We start from the raw sequence: 20,580 nt of genomic DNA, 5'->3' as shown, positions 1-20,580 counted from the left end.
GAAACGTTTACCTTGTCTTAATTACCTCTTCGTCCTCGTCCTCCTCCTCCTTCTCCTTCTTATCATCATTTTTATAATTTTCAATACATTAATTTTCGTTGTTTCAAATGATGATGATAATAATGAAAACAATGATGATAATAAAAAAGTAATAACAATAATAATTATTATAATTATAATAATTATTATTGTCATTATCATTACTACTACTTCTACTACTGTTAGTTATATTTTCCTTCTTTGTTATTATTTTCATCATTTCATTCATGATAATGATATCATAATAATGAAAATCACATAATTATTATCATTTTCATTCTTACCATCATCATCGCCGTCCTCGTCCTCGTCTTCGTCGTGATCAAAACATCTCTACTACTTATGAAATCCGATGATTATCTGAATAACCTTTTTTTTTTGTCTCTACAACTATAGAATGAGTTGATTATTGTCAATCTTTAAAACCCACTGAGCTCCAAACAGTATACGTCACCATGCTGTATTCTTGTGGTCAGTGAATTGGAATTACCTTTTCGAATTACCGGGTAACCCCATTGAGTGTGAGCAGGGATGTGAGGACCTGTTGTGAATTACAAAGAGAACTTTGACACTTTTTGCCATAGCGCCCTCTCATGGGCCATTCACATGAATTCGAGAGAGGGAGACTGGACTGCCAGTTTGACTTCCGTCACTTTGCCTACCATAAGATATGGATACAAATCGGGATGGAATGGGGTTCGAGCTATAAAGATAAGCCATACCAGCCGGTAATAATTTGTTATATGTATTGGATGAGGGGTGACTCACTTACCAAATATACCTAAGTTACAGGCTGCAACAGTCTTTATTTTCAGTTATTCTTTTGTTTTATTTATGCTTCATTACCATTCTTCTTAATCTTTTATTTTTATTTCTTGAGCTTGAAACTCTTTTGTAAGTTCGGGCTACATACAACATAATGAAACATGTAAGACATTATGTCTTTTTTGTATTTTATACGTTTTTCCTTTTGATTTCTTAATTCTAACACTTGTATCCTTAGAGAATCACAAATGGGGGTGATAAGATACCTGTCTGGTAAGTCGTCGTATGTCGTGTCGTATATCTTTATATATATACATATACATATACATATACATATATATATATATATATATATATATATATATATATATATATATATTGAAGTCGATTTTAACAAATTAAGATCAACTTAAAGGGATCGTACAGTTCTGGTTGAGACCTAATTTCAGGTTTCTAACATTTTTTTTTGGTGAGATAATGAGAAATCTCATATGAAATATGAAAGAGCATGCAATTATATGAGGAATTCAACATTTATTTGATAAAAATTGGTTTTGGAATGGCTGAGATATCCAAAAAAGAACGATTCTAATAAAGTGTGGGACCCACACTTTGTAACCATCGCTTTGTTTTACTTTGTTTTTGGATGCTTCAGTTATTCCAAACCCGATTTTCATCAAATAAACTTTGAATTCCTCTTCAAATGGTATGCTCTGTGCTATATCATAAGTGTTTTCTTGGTATCTTGCAAAAATTCGAAAGCCTATTTCTCATCTCAACCAAAACTGTACTATCCCTTTAAGATTTTGGTTTGTCACTTTTTTTTCTGTTCAGTTGAATGTTTTTAGAATCCTCTTCGAATTGTTTTCAAACTTAACAGCAAAATTTCTTTGTCACTTATTTTGTATGATCGTTAAAAAATCTCAAAAAATATTCATTTTCATTTGGCAGATCGAAGGAAATTCAAGAGACGCGCAACCATCACATTATCAAATCAATCTACCAGTGGGACTTATTCCCAAGGATTCAGGCCGACATCATAACATGTGGCAACTCGACATTAAAACTTTGTCGGTTGCTACATTACAGCAGTGAATGGTAGTGTGCCATCAGAAACGGCGGCAAGACCTCTGCCTGACAGTAAATCTTTCCGGAGAATGTCGTCTACTAACCTCAGGATCGAACTCGGTCACAGGGAGAAAGGTGACGGCGGTTCACGTAGTCTCCTTTTCCAGACTGCAACTTAGTGGATCTGTCATCAATTATTTTTATCAATCGATTTTTAATTTTTGTTTTTAAGAGAATTATCTTAAGGTAGAATCATTTTGATGATATCATGTCAATTGTTACCATTGTTTCCCCCTTTCTCATCGAAGAGGCAATTAGAAGCGTCAAACTATGTTATAATTCAAGATATCACCTGTCTTTGAGACATCGGAAAAGTTTTTATTTCCGTTATACAATTTCTGGCATTCATGATCAGTGCGTTTTCATCTTTCATATAACAGCGATTATGACCTTCGCATGGTATTATGATAAGTCATGCTATAGTATACTGCTGTCATTGGAAATGAAATCAAATCTTGTTTAAAGGAAACCAAATCCCAATATCTATCGAACACATCACTGAAAGTTTGACAAAAATCGGACAATCGATTCAAACGTTGTAAGTTTCGGTGCCGCCATCACTGGCAAAGGACACCCCACGCTTCATGACGTCATTTTGGACAATAATATACAAAACTTAGTAGAATTTCACGAAATTTTCCTCGAAAAATTTTCCTTGAAAAAGAGACATTCTCTCGATTGGATTGTCACTGACATCATCCCCCGGCCCGCTTTCTGAAAGATGCAAGTCATTTTTTTTTTCCTTTTGAGAGAAGAGCAAATATTTTTTTTTCAATTTTCTGTATAATTATTTTCTTCACATTGTAATCCAAATGGACGTCATAAAGCATAATATTGTCCTTATTTTGTGGTTACAGCACTGGAACTTCAAAAGATAATAACATTTAAATCGACTGTTGAATTTTCCTCAAACTTTTACTGATGTTGCTGATATTGCTGTTTTCACTCAATCAACATTTATATTTGGCCTTTGGTTTCCTTTAAAATGTCATTATCCCCAATCAGTGATCACAATAAATATAATACTCGCATTTCGCGGGTGCACTGGTTCAGTTCTGAAATCAACATGTGATTTGATAAAAGATAGATTAGGAAGTCTCTTTTTTAATCCATTCATCTGCATTGTAGGCTTAAAAAGGAGCGGTGAATGTTAAGCGTATAATTGACATGACCGCAATAAGTGACGAATCGAGAGGTCCTGCTTACTTTGGTGCTGCGAAGTTTGACCATTTTTTTTTCATATAAACGAAGTGAGGCAAGTAGACAGTATTCTGAGAACAAGACTACGGAGAGTCGACTGTGAAAGTATTTTCAAACTAGGTTCTTTAGTGCTGTTTGTCTATCATTACAGATATTGGGGACTTGATTTACGGTGGATGAATGGAGAAAAAACAAACATGCATAATATGATCCATTATAACCATAAAGTTGGATTTCGACTTTTATCGTCGAAACAGCGGTGACCAAGTGGATCAGCGGTGCATTGACCGGACTTTTGAGGGGATTACATGGTTATGACGAACTTGAAAAATTGTTATTTCCGCCAAACGACTTCACAGAGTTGAGTGATGTTGCTCTCTTGCATTGTAAGAACAACTTCATACAAGTAAACAACAATTTCTTAAAGCTAAGGCCGGCTGGTTGTTCTCCCTGTTCTCTCTAAACAGGTTTATTGCATCAGTTTGGTAAGTAATTGATAAATAGTCATAAGGTATACGTAGTAACAAGAAAAAAAAAATAATATTGTGTTTACTAAAACGATTAAGTGGAGAGAAAAAAAAAACTAATTTGTTTGAGGAACATGCTTCAATATTAGCGGTTGCCGCGTATACACAATACGTTTATACGTTTTCTGATGTATACGCATGTGTGTGTGTGTGTGTGGGGGGGGGGGGGGTATGGGCATTTCCAGGATCACCCCACCCTGAAGCGTGGTTGCGCCCCCCCCCCTCCCGCGATATTCTTTGGTGTAATTTGGTTTGTAATTGCTCTATGTTCCCTTAACAGTTGCCTTTTTTTTCTTCAATAGGATTGATATCACGTTTAGGGCATAATATGTTTTCAGTCAAAAGTCTATATGTGTATGAGTGCGCGTGTGTGTTCCGCTCATCTTTAATGTCATATGGAAAACGACAATTTCAGTAAATGAACTAACACGTTCTGACATCATATTAGTCCACATTACGATACAAATTTACATTGGTCAAAATTTTGTAAATGACATAGGGCCAATTGCTACTGAATTGCTTCATATATGTTCACGTTTCAGGAAAAGGAGTTTGCTTCCTCCGATAACTTTCAATGAGTTTATTCTTCGTCCTACTAGATGTGCACGCAATTTAGGGGTTCTTTTTGATGATCAACTGACTTTGATTGATCATATTAACAGTATATGTCGTACAGCGTCACTTGGACTACAGAGAATTGGTTCAATTAGACGTTATCTTGATCAATGTGCGACTGAACGGCTTATACATGCTTTTGTAATGAGTAGAATTGATAATTGTAATGGATTGTTATATAGTTTGTCAGATTCAATGTTAGGTAGACTGCAGCGAATTCAAAATTCAGCTGCAAGATTGGTTACCCAAACTCACACACATGACTCTATTTCTTTAATATTACACAAGTTGCACTGGTTGCCAGTCAAAGATAGGTTAGTTTATAAGTTACTTGTAATTGCATATAAATGTCAACATCAGTTAGCTCCTCATTATTTGCAACAGCTCCTCCAAGAATATCAACCTTCCAGACAACTTCGCTCAAACACCAAACAATTGTTAAAACCGGTTAATGTATCGACTAAGTCATACGGTCAACGATCATTTCAATATGCAATACCTCAACTTTGGAATCAGCTCCCCAATGATATCAGAGAATGTTCATCATTAGATCAGTTCAAGTCTTTATCGAAGTCTCATTTGTTTGTGAAGTAACCATTGTTCTGTAAATTGTTTAATGATGTGTTTTAAGTTGATATATACGTAATTTTCTACTTTGTATTGTGTGTTCTTACACATGTATAATCTGTCTTTTCTCATTTCTAAAAGCGCTTAGAGACTTGAATGTAATTTGCGCTCTATAAAAATGGTTTATTATTATCATTATTATAATTCTTGTTTGTATTCCTCACCATGGATTCTAGTATTCATTGATCCCGAAAGTATCATTATCTTTTTACACTGTCTTGTCAAGTGCAATGTTCGCCTGCTACCCTGCAAAAGACGAAACGGAAATAATTGCATTGTGCTAAGAACAGGAATAATCCATCTCCGGGGGGAAAATAGTATTTGAAAGAAGCATGATTGGGGTGAAAAATTTCTGGGACACAAATAAAGTAAGACAGGAAACTAAAACAAACGACAGATGACCCGGAAGATAGACCAAGAGGCATCCACCTACGGGTTCACCTCTCGATCCTTATCCTCACTAAACCCCGTCTTCAGGCTGTTAGGCGATCGCATCGCGAGAAACTCTCACTGAACACAAGTCCATGTAGAACTCTCGGGATTGGTATGCAACTTCCACTGTACGCCTGAGATACTTTCCAAACACGACTTTAGTGACTTTATACAAAAGAGGATTGCGTGATTGCCTGTAGGTTGTGTTGTAACTCTGATTTTGAACACAATTGCGCGTAATACGGAACCTTAACCCCACCTAAAGTTTGGCTGGCATTGAGGTGTCGCGGAAAACACTCTGGGTGCTTGTTTCTTCACTAGAGACAGCTGGAAAAATCGTGGACTAGGTCGAAATCCACGGCGTGGCGCATCCCATGCCTTTACCCCGCCCAGAGCCCGGCGACACCTCACGCGGGAAGCGAGCACTGACACCCTGCCTGGTCCTCACAGCACGAAGCCTTGTAGGACTCCACAACTTTCCGCGGGTCAAGAAGTCAAGAGAGCTGGTATGTATCGAAACATCGGAATGTCGCTCGGCTTGTCTGTTGGCGATAGGGGGAAGTGGGGGCGCTTAGCTAACACTTGTCGTGAATGCATTGTACACTTCCACAACTTCCACAACTTTAGATCTCTGATTTCTTCACAGGAGAAAAATCAATAAGATTATACTGATCAGGGCTTCAGTGTTTTACCCCTACCTCAACCTCATCAATTGCTCCTTTTGCTACAGTTAGTTTCACCCTTTCTTTCCTATTCTTCTGTCTCTATGGCGTATAGCGCACTTTTGCGTCTTTATTCACGGCGATGAAAGACGCGTCCAGAGAATTGTTTATTAAGTATTCGGAGTCATATTTATGGAGTTCATGTTAGCACCCTGACGCTGGAAAGAAGGTCAAATAGACATAAACGTGACAAAAGTGAATGTTACTTTCGACGATGTCAGCCAGTCGTATAGCTGATAACGTTCTGGCCCCGAGGGATTTTTGCCCAAGGTATACCTGATTCAAGGAATGCAGATGTAGGCTACCCGTATTAATGGGAAAACAGTCATGCCGTTACAAATATTTCGAGAAGAGCTTATGATTCATATTGCAACGTGGTATTATGCGATATAAATGTCATGGTGATGGTAAAGGGAATTATGCCAGTGTGTGATTGATTCATAAATCACGAAAGACACCGCATTCTGCTCTTAATTGCAGTAAACCCCCATATTAAACGTGTCATATAAAATATTTATAGTGCGAAATGTGGACTATGAGTGATTTCTTTCCTTTGACCGCCTATTGATATAGATTTCATTATGTATCTGCAGAAACATTAACGTCAATTACTATATATGTTTATTATCTGCCAGTGAACTCTCTTCGTGCAGCAATTGCGACCTGTAATTCAAACAGTTTGAACTGATGGATATAATAAATGGATGGCTACATACAACTATATAGTTGTTGAGAACTGTAACTTAACATACACTGTTAGAAAAAAATCAACAAGGTTGTTTAAAATTTTAAACAACCACAAGTTAACCGGTGAATCGCTCAACTGTTGTTTAAAAATTAAACAACACGTAGTTGTTTAAACTTTTAACCCTTTGTTGTTTAAAAATTCTAAACAACTGTTGTTTAAAAGAAATTTAAACAACTGGGTTGTTTAAAAAAGTTGTTTAAAAATTTAAACAACTGTTGTTTAAAAGTCATTTTGTACAACTGGGTTGTTTAAAAAAAGTTGTTTAAAAGTCTAAACAACTGTTGTTTAAATGTAATTTTATACAACTGAGTTGTTTAAAAAAAGTTGTTTAAAACTCTAAACAACTGTTGTTTAAAAGTCATTTTATACAACCGGGTTGTTTAAAAGTAATTTTATACAACTGGGTTGTTTAAAGCAAATATTAAATATTCATGTTTAGAATTTAAACAGTTCTTAATCCCATATTACTGTACAACTCACTTGTATATAAGCACAATAACACAAATGTTTATTTTTTTGGCCAATTATATATTTCAGCACATTTTCACTGTCTATATTGCTGACATCGTATCATTAGAAAACCTTCAATTGGTCAATATGTCCATCGATGTGCAAACTTATTACAAATAACAAATTGAGCCAATCAAGAATTGTCTCATTCATTTTCAGAATATATACAGAGTAACAATTCTTCTTATACAGTTAACCTTTGATAAGTCGAAGTTCTTGAGAACCGAGAAAAATGTGTCGACTTGCGCAGATTTAGTAAAAATATGCAGTTTGACTGCAGAGGAAAAATCACAAGCTTTTGTTATGCTTGAGTTAAGTGATTTCCCAGCTGAATTGACCTCGACTCATCTAAAGATTAGTGTATTGTCAAATGTACATTTTGATTCCACTTACATACAAATGGGGCGCTTAATGCCGTAAAAATCACATTTCACAATATTTCAACTAAACTGCAATGGCAAATTGAATTTGAAACATGCAATAATCAAAGAATTAATTATTATGCATAACACGGATGTGTTCAGCTTGAGATTATCTATACCTGTGCCACATTGAATATTTTGTTGCTTCATTTCTCATATTGTGTGGGTGCATGGGGACCATCAGTTGCCCTCAGATCGGTCCGAAAGGGCTAACTGAATGAACAGTACACAGAGAATGTAATTTTTCAGAATGCTTTTACAGTCCAATGCACACCTTACAGACACATTATCCAGTTTTATAGTGATCATACCCTGACAAGACAAGATAAATCTTGAATGAGTCTTATTTCCTGGAATAATTATCTGATTTTCTTAGAACCACTGACTTTGTTCTTGAAGTGTTTGTCACTATTACATGCGCTTGGAAATCTCATAAGCGAAGCATAAGGGAATGACCCTCTAAGGATTTGCTTTTCTGTCCCAATACTGTACTTTGTTGCCCCACTAAGAAAATATTACTGAAGGTATTGCACTACACAGCTTCTCTATTAACTAGATCATTTTTAACAATGTTCAATTTGATGTAACAACATTTTGAATCATTTCAGTTGCAATGCTTTTGGGGAACATCTGCAATAGTAAGTCAGGGGTTATTAGATTATATTTCCTTGACAGTTCAATGATGACTGTAAATATACTGCAGATGGAGAAACCATTCACACTAAGAAATAAGTTTTATCTCTTGTGAAAATTCTACTCCATACCCATATTCAGCATATCTGAACAGACCAAATAACATATACAGTACATTGTAATTATAATGAAATTTACTCCTGTTTACTGGTGTAATTTGAGAAGTCATACCTGCTACCAACACATACAGTTGTTTTTTTCATAACTGGGATGTGCCAAGTACAGCACATCTGTCCAGCAAAGATCATCTCTGTCACTCCTGTGATAGAGATGGCAGTAATGAAGATTACTCTATATACAATGAAATAAATTCATAATGGAAATATACATTCTACGAAACGCAGTTCATCCTGAATTTTATGAAGGCCACATTCAGTACAGAGTGTCACCTCCATTATGCTCAACAGATATGAGGTTTTAATTTCACAATTGCTATATTTCTGAAAATTGACTGTCATGCTTCAGTATAAACCTGTGAAGATCTTGCCCAATATTTCATTAAGTCACTACTATGCAAAATACCCTTTTTAATTCATTTCTAGCCCATCTTTATCACAAGTTTTCAAGGGCCAACATTACCCACTAATAGAACAATCTTCTCATGACCTTTGATCTTTCCATGTGACATGTATCCATTACTTATTGAGTTATAAACAAATAAAACATAGATACCAAACCTTTGCTTTGACGAATGACCTAAAAGTCAACTTTGTCAATCAAACTTCTGATGACCATGAAAATCTCATTCTACGCATCTAATCTTCCTGATTTGAAGAGTTCAGGTATGTCCTGATCTCTCTCACAGAATTGGACGTCACTTTACCAGGCATTTTGTACACAACTGTCTCCAAGAACTGCCAGGCAGCAAAACATTGAGCCTGGTACTCTACATCTAGGACATAATGCACTTTGAATGCACAGTCCACAGCCTTTGTCAAAGTTGGAAACAAGAATCCCTGTCTCTCTACAATAGGGAGTTTTCGCAAGCACAACGCGGCCGGGAGTTGAGCGTGTCTTGTGCGAAATTTGCTTCTGCACATGATCAAATCTGAGGGAGGTCCCGTCCGGGGGAAAACGAGTACGGTACTTGGCCAAATAGCGTTCGGTCCCAATGCTGGGCAGGAGTGAGCCAGCCAGTCAGCCAACCAATCAGTGATCTTGTCCCCACACCTCCGTCTTGTACAGGAAAGCGAAACTGCATAGATATGGGGACGGGAGTCAGAGTACGGAGACTGTCACAAGTGATCGCTTCCTCGTATTCTCGGTCTTCGCGTCATGTAGCAAAAACTTCCTAATGACAAAGGTTTGCAGTGGCTTCTTCCAGGATCCTCCCATCAGCAAGATGAAGGGCTGTGGTCTCTGCTTCCTGTCAATTTGTCCAATGTAGAAAGCCAGGTCTGTGCCCTCCTGTAAAATGAAATGGAAGTGGAAAAGAAACATGCATATATATCTCGATAAAATCTTGAAATAATCTACGCAGAAGTGTTGGGTTGAGGCATTGGTATAATGAAGTCCATCAGAACAGATATATTTCCCACACCTCTCCAGTGTTCAAGGTAGAGTTCATAATAAAGTGCCTGGCCAAATTCTGCAACATTTCATTTGCAAACATATACCCTAAATTGGGTATTTTATGTAGTATATAACATCCATGTATTACATTTTCTATTCTTGCAAGGGCTAACCATGACCTGGCTGAATGAATTTTCAACTGTGTGGCCTATGGGAACTTCTGAAAGGCAATTAATTTTATTGCTGGCAAGCCCAGGCAAAAAGTATTATCAAACAAAAACTACTTCTGAATTGCATTTCATTATTTTGGGTAAGTTACTCTTTCCAATACTAGTAGTATATCAATTTTGTCCACTTACATTGTAGGAACATTAAGGAGTATGCGAGGTCTTTTTTTCTTTTTGGTATGGGGGGGGGGGGGGGGGGGAGACACCCTGTATCACATTGGATGTATATGAGTGGTATGTGATATATTTCCAGCATCTTGCTGAATATAATGATACCATAAGTCAAGTGCAATATTTATTCATGAATGGAATATTCCTTATTGGCGACATTTGGGACCAATTTTGCATTTCATGCGAATTTTTTCCCCTTTTTATCAAAATGAAAAGGACATATTGATATTGGACAAGTGTGTGATTGAGCAGTCAGGCACAAAATAAAGTAAATATGTATGTTGACTATGTAATATAAGATTTTTTTTTCATTAAAAAAAATTATTGTGATTCACAGCATACATTAGCAACATAGTAAATTTGCATAAATATGTAGAATCCATGGACTAAACTAACAAATGAAACAGCATAAACTGGGAATTTCTGTAACTATGGACCACAGCTTGATGATTTCTATATTTTGTATTGCAATGTCAAAGTCCATCTCATCATTTTAATAAGAGGGCAACACATCACTTGTTTTAGAAGATTAGCCTCCGAACAGTTAGGTACTTACAGGTTGAAAGTCGTAGAATAACTCTGACTCCTGAAAGGAGCACTTGCCCCACACCCTCGCAGTCCAGCCTCGGCAAACTAGCGGCAGCATGCTGAATGCAAGCGTCTCTTTTTCCTCTGTGGAGCAAAATGTATGACACAGGGGGAGTATTTTGAATGATAAGTACAAATATACCCTTTAAAAATATTAACACAATCAAGGCTGATAAAGAGAAATGCTGACAAGTATCAGCTCATATTCAGATGCTAGCTTATGTACTTATATTGTACTTGATTGCAACCAGGATTACTAACTGTGTGTGTGTGGGGGGGGGGGGGGGGGGGGGCTGTTTTAAAGTTGTTTGGAGGGTATTGTAGAAAATACTACACATTTTGAATGAGGGACTGATTCTGGCAACGGCATTTACTACCAAGACGGGCAAGTAATTGTGGATGAGTAGAGCCAAACTTGTAAGGCCAAGCATTAGAATTATAATGCTGTAATAATCATCATGCTATTCTACAAAGCAGCAATCAGAGTTACCATGAACTTGGATGAAAGAAAGTTGAATGGTGTTGACAGCCAGTGCCTTAATAAGAATAATCTTGCACTACTGTTAAGTGCTTAACAAAGACTATTGCAATATGAATGACATTTGGGCTTTTGCAGGAGGTTCATGTCATATTCTGGCATTGCATAAAGCAAGATCAGTTAATATGCATATATCTTAATTAGATTAGCAAGAGCAAGGGATGTTCAAGGTCCAGTGATTTTTATTCCAAGTAGTAGGAAAAAGAATGCAAAAACTTTAATAGTTCATAAAAGACTTCTCTGTTAATGTTATCCTATAATGACAAAAGCTTGATTATCATGTGAGTTGATCAGGTAGTGGAGAAGAAAAGGGGAATGGTAGATGAAGGAGGCAAGGACAAACCGTCCAGAAGTTTCAGTGTACATGAACTGTGTGGCCGTGAGGTGCTATAATGTGAGAGAGGGGCAGGAGACAGCCTCTCCCAAATAATTGTCCAAGCTGTAGTTACAGTCATTAAAGCTGCACTACCGCATGTGATACAAGGAGCGAAAGAAGCTTGTATGAGCACAATTAAAGATGTTCTGAATCCACATGTCATCTCTTGAGGATTCAGTTCCAGCAGGACGAGGTCCAACATGAGCTAAGGAGGGACAATCTCTGCCTGACTGGCCTGCCAGAGGGGGCTGAGGAGACAGAGGAAGAGCTTACTGAGGGCGAGTCAAATGTTGCCAAGGAAGTTGGCTTAGACATTTGGAAAGAGGACATCTCATCTTCATGATCTTGTCATCATCTTGGGGAAAAGGCAAGAAGGAAAGAGCAGGCAGATCAAAGTCCACTTTATTGCAAACAAAAGGAACAAACTGTATTCTGGGCATTCTAGTCTGAAAGGAAAAGAGAACATGAAAAGTGTGTACATCAATGAAGATCTAAAGGCATGCAATATGTCACTCGATCAGTGCATGATAAATGCCAAGGAAGCTCATGATGTCGAATCGGCAACAAAACCAAATACGGGAACATGACATGCAAGTTGAATGATGGACAAAGCAGAGTCATCAAGAGCCCGGATGATCTCTTTGATATTGGCTTTGAAATTACAGATCCACTTCAGTTTTTGCAGGTTTTTGCGAAAGTCTTAGAAATTAATTAACAAGCATTGAATGAATTTCTTGGTCTAACAATTTTTTTTTATAGTCATGTACATACTGTAAGTATTTTGTTAATGTTGTTAATAAATTCACCTCAACTCAAATGCAAAAAAGGAAAGGGTGGTACTGGGGCTGTAGATTAAAATCTCTACACAGAGCAATACTATTTAAAATGTACCTTGGGAAATCACTAGGGCATCGGTGTCACCCGTGTGACGAATAAGCAGCGTTTGCTACGATGGACATCTTGATTCCCCATACTAGAGTACTTTGTCAGCATACATGGCCATGCTGCAAACATCCTGTCTTCAGCCATCTCCTGGCTGAATGTGACGAATAAGCAGCGTTTGCTACGATGGACATCTTGATTCCCCATACTAGAGTACTTTGTCAGCATACATGGCCATGCTGCAAACATCCTGTCTTCAGCCATGATCTCCTGGCTGAAGTCTTGCTTGATCTGTACAAATTAGGGAACAAGATTGCATTTGTAATCATATTAAGGGTGGCCCAGAAAGAATGCTATAAACCAAATGGAAAAAAATATAATACTCAAGTAATAACAAAAACATAAATGATGGAGTGAATTATGCATGATCATTAGCTTCTGCAAAAATGTTCATTCTATAAACATTTTTCTCACAAGTTTGTGTGAATTTGCACAATGTGCTTCGTTTGGCATGGAAATCTTGACAGACTGAGAAGAAAGCTCCTAATCTTTGCATAGAAACTTATTCGAAAGTGACAAAAGTGCCAAAAATTGGTTCCAAACCACCTACCTACACGAAACAAATAGAACTCTACTAAGGTGGTACATGTATATATTACTACAGGCATTAAGTTTACATGTGGTGCATAGACTATATTGTGCGTTAAAAACACCACAATCTGTTTTCTGTCTTTATCTTCATTTTCTATAGGGGTTCTAGGCCTTTTTTTCTACTGGAAGCTTACGTAGACCTTAATTCATCGAGCATCATTGATGGCAATGATGCTCAGTAAAGAATGAATTGCTCCAGCAAAAGTAGCAGAACTTGCACTTTACTATTGGATTTTATAGGGGGTTCGTTATGTTTACAGTAGATTTTGGTTGTACGGTTGCATGGACCTACTACTCATCAACCGCCTAACACTGAAATTCATGCAAAGAACTTGACCTACGTGATTGAGAAAATCCAGAGCTAGGCTATCAAATGCCTTTGTTCCCTTTTCGATTCGAAGTTTCAGTGCAAAAATATCGCCATCGAACTTGCGTGGCCTCGTCACATCAGCTCCCCGCGGTTAAACGCTCCTTGAGATCGACCGCTGTTTTTGCATTGACAATGCACGCAAACCGACTTGTATTGAACACCGTGTTGTACGAAGCTTTTTAGAAACTTCCATAGACATTACATTACGATTCGGTGAAAATATTCATTCGAAATTTTGTCCTTGATTAAAACCATTAACTTTGTTAATGAACGGTGAATTTTCGCATTTTCCCACACCATCCTCATCAACAGTCAAAGCCAATCCATTTTTATGTGCTTTGCGTGCAGTGAAGTGCGTACTATAGTACTACTCTGTATGCGTTCAGTGCGCCAATTAATACACGGTCGGGTTATTACAAGAGGGTGGTTGATGTAGTAGGGCTATCATACAGCCGACCATGGCATAAAAGTTCTAAATTATGAGGTAGGAAATGATCGAGACAGGTCATTGCGTAATTGAACTTAGTTAGCACTAGCACTAGCAGTCTAAAATATAGGCCCTAGCCCTTGACTAGGCCCTAGCATTACCTAGCTAGGCCCTATCCGTCACGTTATAGACCCTATGCCTAACTAACTTGTTAGATTTCTACATCATCGAACTCGGACACTGCGCCTATACTTGTGCATGATGTGATACGGTGCCTGTTACAACTTAGAATACTGTGAATAGGCTACTGTACTGTGTCAACAATGGGAATATTCCGTACGCTGATTTAGATGATTAGTTTTTGTAAAAGAAATTCGTATTTTATGTGAAGTTTTGAAAATGTATGTAAGGATTGAATTATGCAAGTGTTTATACAAGCACGAGTTGGTTGAAAAACATAATGTACGTACCGGTACAGACGACCTAACTTAACGTTAAACGTTAACATTAACAGTTTGTTAGATCTATTACGTTACATGCATGAAGGCGAGACGTATAGCGCAGCCCGGCCAAGAACCCAAAGCGTGAGCCGTGACTAGCTTCATACATCATGCAAATTACAGATGGGCATGAAGCGATGTAACTATCAGTTAAATAAATAAATACCTTGGAATGACTGGCAAAGTTCTTCTATAGCTAGACCCCATTTGCTGAGAATGTTCGTGACTCCATATAGCTGCATTGCAGTCATCGTCACCGCCGTCCATCATGATGAATAGCCGCGCTACTGTATAGCTATACGTACATAAACGTGTGATGTACGTGTGTGTGTGAGATGAGGCGCGGTGGCCGCCCGGCGGCGATCGATTGCGACGAAGGATACATGCAGGCCCGCTGATTGGTTCATGACTATCACATGACTTTTGCCCATCAATTTCTAAACAACCGTTGTTTAATTGTTTGGACAATCATTCCGAATTGTTTTTAAACAACCGCTGTTTAAGGCAATCAAGCTCCAATTTTCTATATTTAAACAACATTGTTTAGAATTTTAAACAACAATATTTTAAACAACGAAATTTTACACAGCGTTCTAACAGTGTAAGGTTGGGAGGGGAAATACATGAGGGGGAGGATTTTATAAAGAAAGCAATGGGATAAAATAAGATGAGTCTGAAAAAGTATGATCTTGTTCACTAACGAACAACATGTTGTATAGATGATGACCATCCCTGCAATTCACTAAATGATCATGTCAGATTTTAGGATTATTGGTGATGTTGCTTTGGAAAATGAATTAAGTAGGCCTAAGGGTAGCAATTATAATGATATTGGTGACACTTGCAGTAGTGATGAAATTGATAATTCAATTCAGCTCATTTCATTTCACAGTTTATGTTACTTTCAAGCAGAAGAAGACTGAAACATACGCTTGGCCAGACGTTCTATGAAGTTTACATCAATCCTTCATGCTTTCTTGTGAACATTTTCTGCAATACTGGGAAAAATGGGGGACCCACTTATGTTTGAAACTTGCGCGTCCCTTGAAAAAACAACAAAATACCTCCCCTCAAAAAAGAAAAGAAAAGAAAAGAAGCTTACGCCACTACGAAATACAAACTACGGCGAAAGAAAGAGAAGGACAGAAATTTAGCATAAGCCAGGGCAGGATGAAGAAAAAGCACAGCATTTTTAATTACAATAAGAAGAAGAAAGAGGAGAGAAATGTAGAAGAAGATGATGACGACAAAGAAGATGGAGCCAAAATGAAGGAGAAGAAGAAAAAATGCTGATCACAAGGATGAAGAAGAAGGAGAGGATGATGACGCTAAATACGAAGGTGGAATAGAAGCAGAAGAAAACAAAATAAGAGATGAAGCTAACAAAAGGTAGGAGAGGAAGCTAGGGGATGATGAGATAGCGGAAGATTGGAAATATCAGAGAAAAGAAAGAAAATGAGACAGACAGGATTTGGTGAAATTCAGAGAAAATGAAGTCAAGAGAATCAAACAAGCTTGAATGTAGTCGAGGGGAATATATATAGAACATTTAGGCGATAACAACCTCTTTTTCATGTTGAGGTATGGCTCGAGAAAAGAGCCATATGTTTCTCCCGTGTCAAACCTTAAATCCTCGTGCGTGGACATGCGAAACCGTTGCCAGCTTTTCGCCCCACTTTCGGGGTTTAGCCCGAAACCCGTGAACTTTGTTTAACAGGTCATTCAACAGCGGTGGAATTTACCTCGTAAAAAAAAAAAGAAAAAGAAAAAGCCCATTTCAGTGCACTGGAGCTGGAAAAAAAAAATGACCCTGAGCAATCTCCATGGCAACCATGAGTTGTCAGCATACTCGAGAGTGGCGCAAAGAATCCGGGGAATTGACATTCCCGCAGTCCAAGTCACTCGCGTGTGCGGTGGTCGTAACTGCTTTTTTCAGGCGGTTGCTCTGGCGTACTCGTATTCATCTCGTACCTTAACTTCGGGAAATCGCTGTATCAGGTTCAAGTGGACTTGGTTGGGTTCACCTTGATTAGAGAGCTGGAGAGAGAGAGAGTGGGGTGGGGGGGGGGGGGGTGATAGCGAGTTTTGATAAAGCAATGATACTTATTGCAAAAAAGAAGTTTGTGCATTTATCCACTCGGCTGATAATGTATGGTCAGTTTCTGTTCTGCATGATTTTAAAATCATATTAGAGGGAATGCACGAACAGATATTACAATTGCGTGAATAGTAAATGAAGCGGTGCCATAGGGGTTCTTTATTGATTTTTGACCGATTTTGCCTACTGCCACTTGACACATGAAATGTAGTCTGTGAACGGTATGGGTTTTACTGCTTCTTCCTGGGTCCTAAAATTAAAAAGAAATGTATAATATGCACCGTACGTAAATTCACCGTGGTAAAGTCAACGTCGCCACGACCGTGCATGAATGCTTGTCGTAATGTAGCATTTGAATTCGCCCCGAGAGCTCCAGTTCTAAGTCATTAACATAATTAACGACCGTGTGAATGCGAGGGTTACGCGCGCAAAGCGGAATCGTATTTTTATGCACGCCGAGTTATGTAATAATTAGCGTTTAGTGCTGTGTATGAATCGATTTCGATCGATACAGTTGATGCTGCCCATAAACCATTGCTTTGATCTCTATCTTTTCATTTCAACTGCGTTATTCTTCCTGGCGTCAACCATTTCCCCCACGACATCATGATCCCGTACACTAGAGACGTCGACATCATGGTAAAGACTGACAAGGCCTACGATCACGAGCCCTGGGGCACCAACGACATCCTCTTCGATCCACCATCTTCGTCGTCGAAGAGTTACGGTCTCCACCAATCTGGCGCCATGCCGGCAAGCTCCGGCCAGAAATCGAGGTCGGTGAAAGGCGGGCGATTCCGGCAGGGCCTGTTCAGCGACATCTCCATGCGACGGGACGAGGACGAGAGCCAGTACCTGGAGTCGTTCAACTCGGGCGTGGCCAAGATCCTGGCGGTGATGCAGATCATCATGGGCGTGGTCATTGTCCTCATTGGGGTCTTCGCCTACGTTGCCGAGGCAACCATCGGACCCCTCATTCCTGCCATGGATATTGGATGTGCAGTCGTGGTAAGTATAGTCTAGGAGGAGTGAGGACTTTTCCTTAAGCAGCTCATGATAGTGGTGTTAAATTAGAAAATGGATCAGATCTTTTTGTGATGTAATATATGTAGCCATAGCCTTGTCATCATAATCATGACGGATGTCTTCATTTTCCTAAAGCTACCACGATATTGGATATGCAGTCGTGGTGAATGTAGTAGATGCGGGTTTTAGGAGTATAGAGCAGACTATGAGAGATAGATGTCTATTGGGAGCGTGCGTCGGGAACTCTATGGCCCGAATTCACGAAGGTGGTACAAATGAAACCATTTATTAAACCATGGACAAAAACCATGGAGCGCCAAGTGTCGCACGGAATATTTCGTTACGAAATCAGTCTTTTCGTCGATGAAATGATTATTTTGTAACGAAATGACAACATTTTGCAACTAAATGAACATTTCGTCCACGATATGATAATTTCGTGAACGAAACGGTCATTTTGTCGACGAAATTACCAATTTCGTAACGAAATATTCCGTGCGACACTTGGCGCTCCATGGTTTTTGTCCATGGTTTAAACCATGGTTTCGTTTGTACCACCTTCGTGAATTCGGGCCTATGAGGTATAACAACGAAGATAGCTTTGTAATCATACAAGTAGTCTATTAAAGATAGGATTTATTTCTCATCGTAAAGTTATCATGACGATATTGACTTGCAATCGTGGTAAGTTGGTAAGAGTTAAGGAGAATGGAATGGTGGGTTTCATTATCTGGGTTCTTATGATAATGGGAAAGATAAAGAGAAAGAGATCTGATTATACTAGTCACAGAAGTTAAAATCAATGTGGCGTCATCACTATGATTACTCAATCCGAGAGAAGAGATGTATAGGCCTACATGTGAGTCTCGTGGTATACACGGGCAGAGCTGACGGTGCGAATGCATCTGCATACGTTCAGTTTGATTCACGACCGCATGTCGGTCTATAGTAGACAATTTTCGTTTTCGGGAACATTATGTAGGCCTACATGTTCCGTACTCTCGAGGAAAACGTTACCCAAAGCTCCAGTCTGATAACCCTCGTTGCCTTTATAGGGATGATATAATTTTGGTTGAGAATGAAATGGGGCTTCAGGTTTCCAACTTTTTTTGTGAGATAATGAGAAACCTCTTATGAAATAATGAAGGAGCATACAATTCTAAGAGGAATTCAAAGTTTATTTGACAAAACAATTGGTTTTGAAATGGCTGAGGTATCCAAAACAATGGGACCCTAATAAAGAGTGAGACCCACCTTTTATTAGGAACTCTTTGTTTAACTGTCTTTTTTTTTTGATATCCCATCCATTTCAAAATCTATTTTCATAAAGAAACTTTGAATTCAGGACTCTCAGAATTGTATGCTCTTTAATATTTCACAAGTGGTTTCTGATTATCTCACAAAAAACCCCCTAAAAGCTGAATTCCCATCTCAATAAATAATATATCTACACTGTGCCATCCCTTTAATGAATTGTATAACAAAATATGCGATAGAAAACAATATGCCTATATACACTTATATTACTGCTTCATAACGAAATTTGCATCAAATCAAACTACATGTATATACAAACGTATCTTCCTGTATACGACTCCCCAGAGTATAGTGTGCTCCTCAATTTTGCATTGTGTGTATGATATTTGTATCACATCTAAAAGATATATAGTTTAGACATGGCATGAAATATATACACTCCGAAGTCGCGTAAAAACAAACAAAAACAAAGCATAAATGTAACAAAGCATTGAAATAAGTGCCAATGCAGCCTCGTGCATCAATATTTAACCCTATAAAGCCCAAGGGGGGCTCATTGTGCCCCCTACCAGATTTTCATTCGCCACTCCTTCGCCCTTAATCCAATTTTAACCAAATTTGGTGACTTTTCCTAAAATCTTATTCCAAACATTTTGATATATAATTTAGCTATATTTGATATTGCTGGTTGCCATGGCAACCATAAACTGACAACCATGTCAGTCAGATTTTGCGTATTTTTCTGTTCCAATTCCAATTAACAATATTATAATGTATAAAATGGGCGTTTCTTGGCTGAAATTTGCTGAAGAAGCAAAATGTGAAGTAATTATGGCCCTGAAATGTTTTTCCTATTATTTCCTTTGTTTTTCTGCGACAACAGCATAAAACAATAGATATAATAGAGATACTTGAAAATAACAGTATTTTCCAAAGATTGCCGTTATATTTTGTGTCATTTTGATTCCTTCACCCAAGTTATACCTCTAATATCATTTGTTTATCACATTATCAATCTGCAAACTTTAAATTCCAATATTATGGGAATATGAAATATGATAAGTATGCATGTACCTATCCCAAACAATACATCACAGGTCTCATAATGTATTTCTTTACTTCGTTATGAATAGCGCCCCCATGTGGTGACCTTGAGAAATTTCAACCATAACAAATAATGAGTTTTGACTTGCACATCATTTGTGGCAAATATGAAAAATATTTGTCTGTGATAAGACATATATACTGGGGATAAAGAAATTATACAGAAAAATCATGTTTTTGACATATTTCCTATGTATTTCTTTATATTTTGGTAAATAGCGGCCTCTATAGGTGACCTTGAAAAAAATTCAAGTATGCGGTCACGTAGAGTATGAGTTGCTCTACCCATGTGCCAAATATGACGATGAAACATCAAACAATAACAAAGTTGGGCCTGGGAAGGGTCAAAATAGCTTGGGCTTTATAGGGTTAAGCCAGTTCGTAGTTCCACTTTGCGCATGAGCAGAAACAAGGTCATTCGGACC

The 20,580-nt window shown here is 38.0% G+C and overlaps 1 protein-coding gene and 1 long non-coding RNA gene across 2 annotated transcripts in view; one reads left to right on the top strand and one right to left on the bottom strand.

Annotated features, from left to right (window-relative positions):
• The first annotated feature begins 5,644 nt into the window (after positions 1-5,644).
• LOC139742589 (uncharacterized) overlaps positions 5,645-20,580 on the top strand; it is a 30,965-nt gene continuing 16,029 nt past the window's right edge. The window contains exons 1-2 of the mRNA XM_071653119.1: positions 5,645-5,839; positions 17,392-17,776. Of these exons, the coding sequence (XP_071509220.1) occupies positions 17,405-17,776 (372 nt within the window). The 5' untranslated portion in view covers positions 5,645-5,839; positions 17,392-17,404. The remainder of the gene's footprint in view (positions 5,840-17,391; positions 17,777-20,580) is intronic.
• Positions 9,727-12,860, bottom strand: LOC139742600 (uncharacterized). The gene is made up of 3 exons (XR_011711711.1): positions 12,732-12,860; positions 10,895-11,010; positions 9,727-9,835 (listed from the first exon to the last, which is right to left on the bottom strand). It is a non-coding gene; the product is annotated as an uncharacterized lncRNA (long non-coding RNA).

The sequence above is a fragment of the Diadema antillarum genome, unplaced genomic scaffold, assembly GCF_040938485.1.
Source record: "Diadema antillarum isolate AM-2024a unplaced genomic scaffold, OU_Dant_1.0 seq00001007_RagTag, whole genome shotgun sequence".
NCBI classification, from domain to species: domain Eukaryota; kingdom Metazoa; phylum Echinodermata; class Echinoidea; order Diadematoida; family Diadematidae; genus Diadema; species Diadema antillarum.
This window is presented reverse-complemented; position numbering and strand designations above follow the sequence as displayed.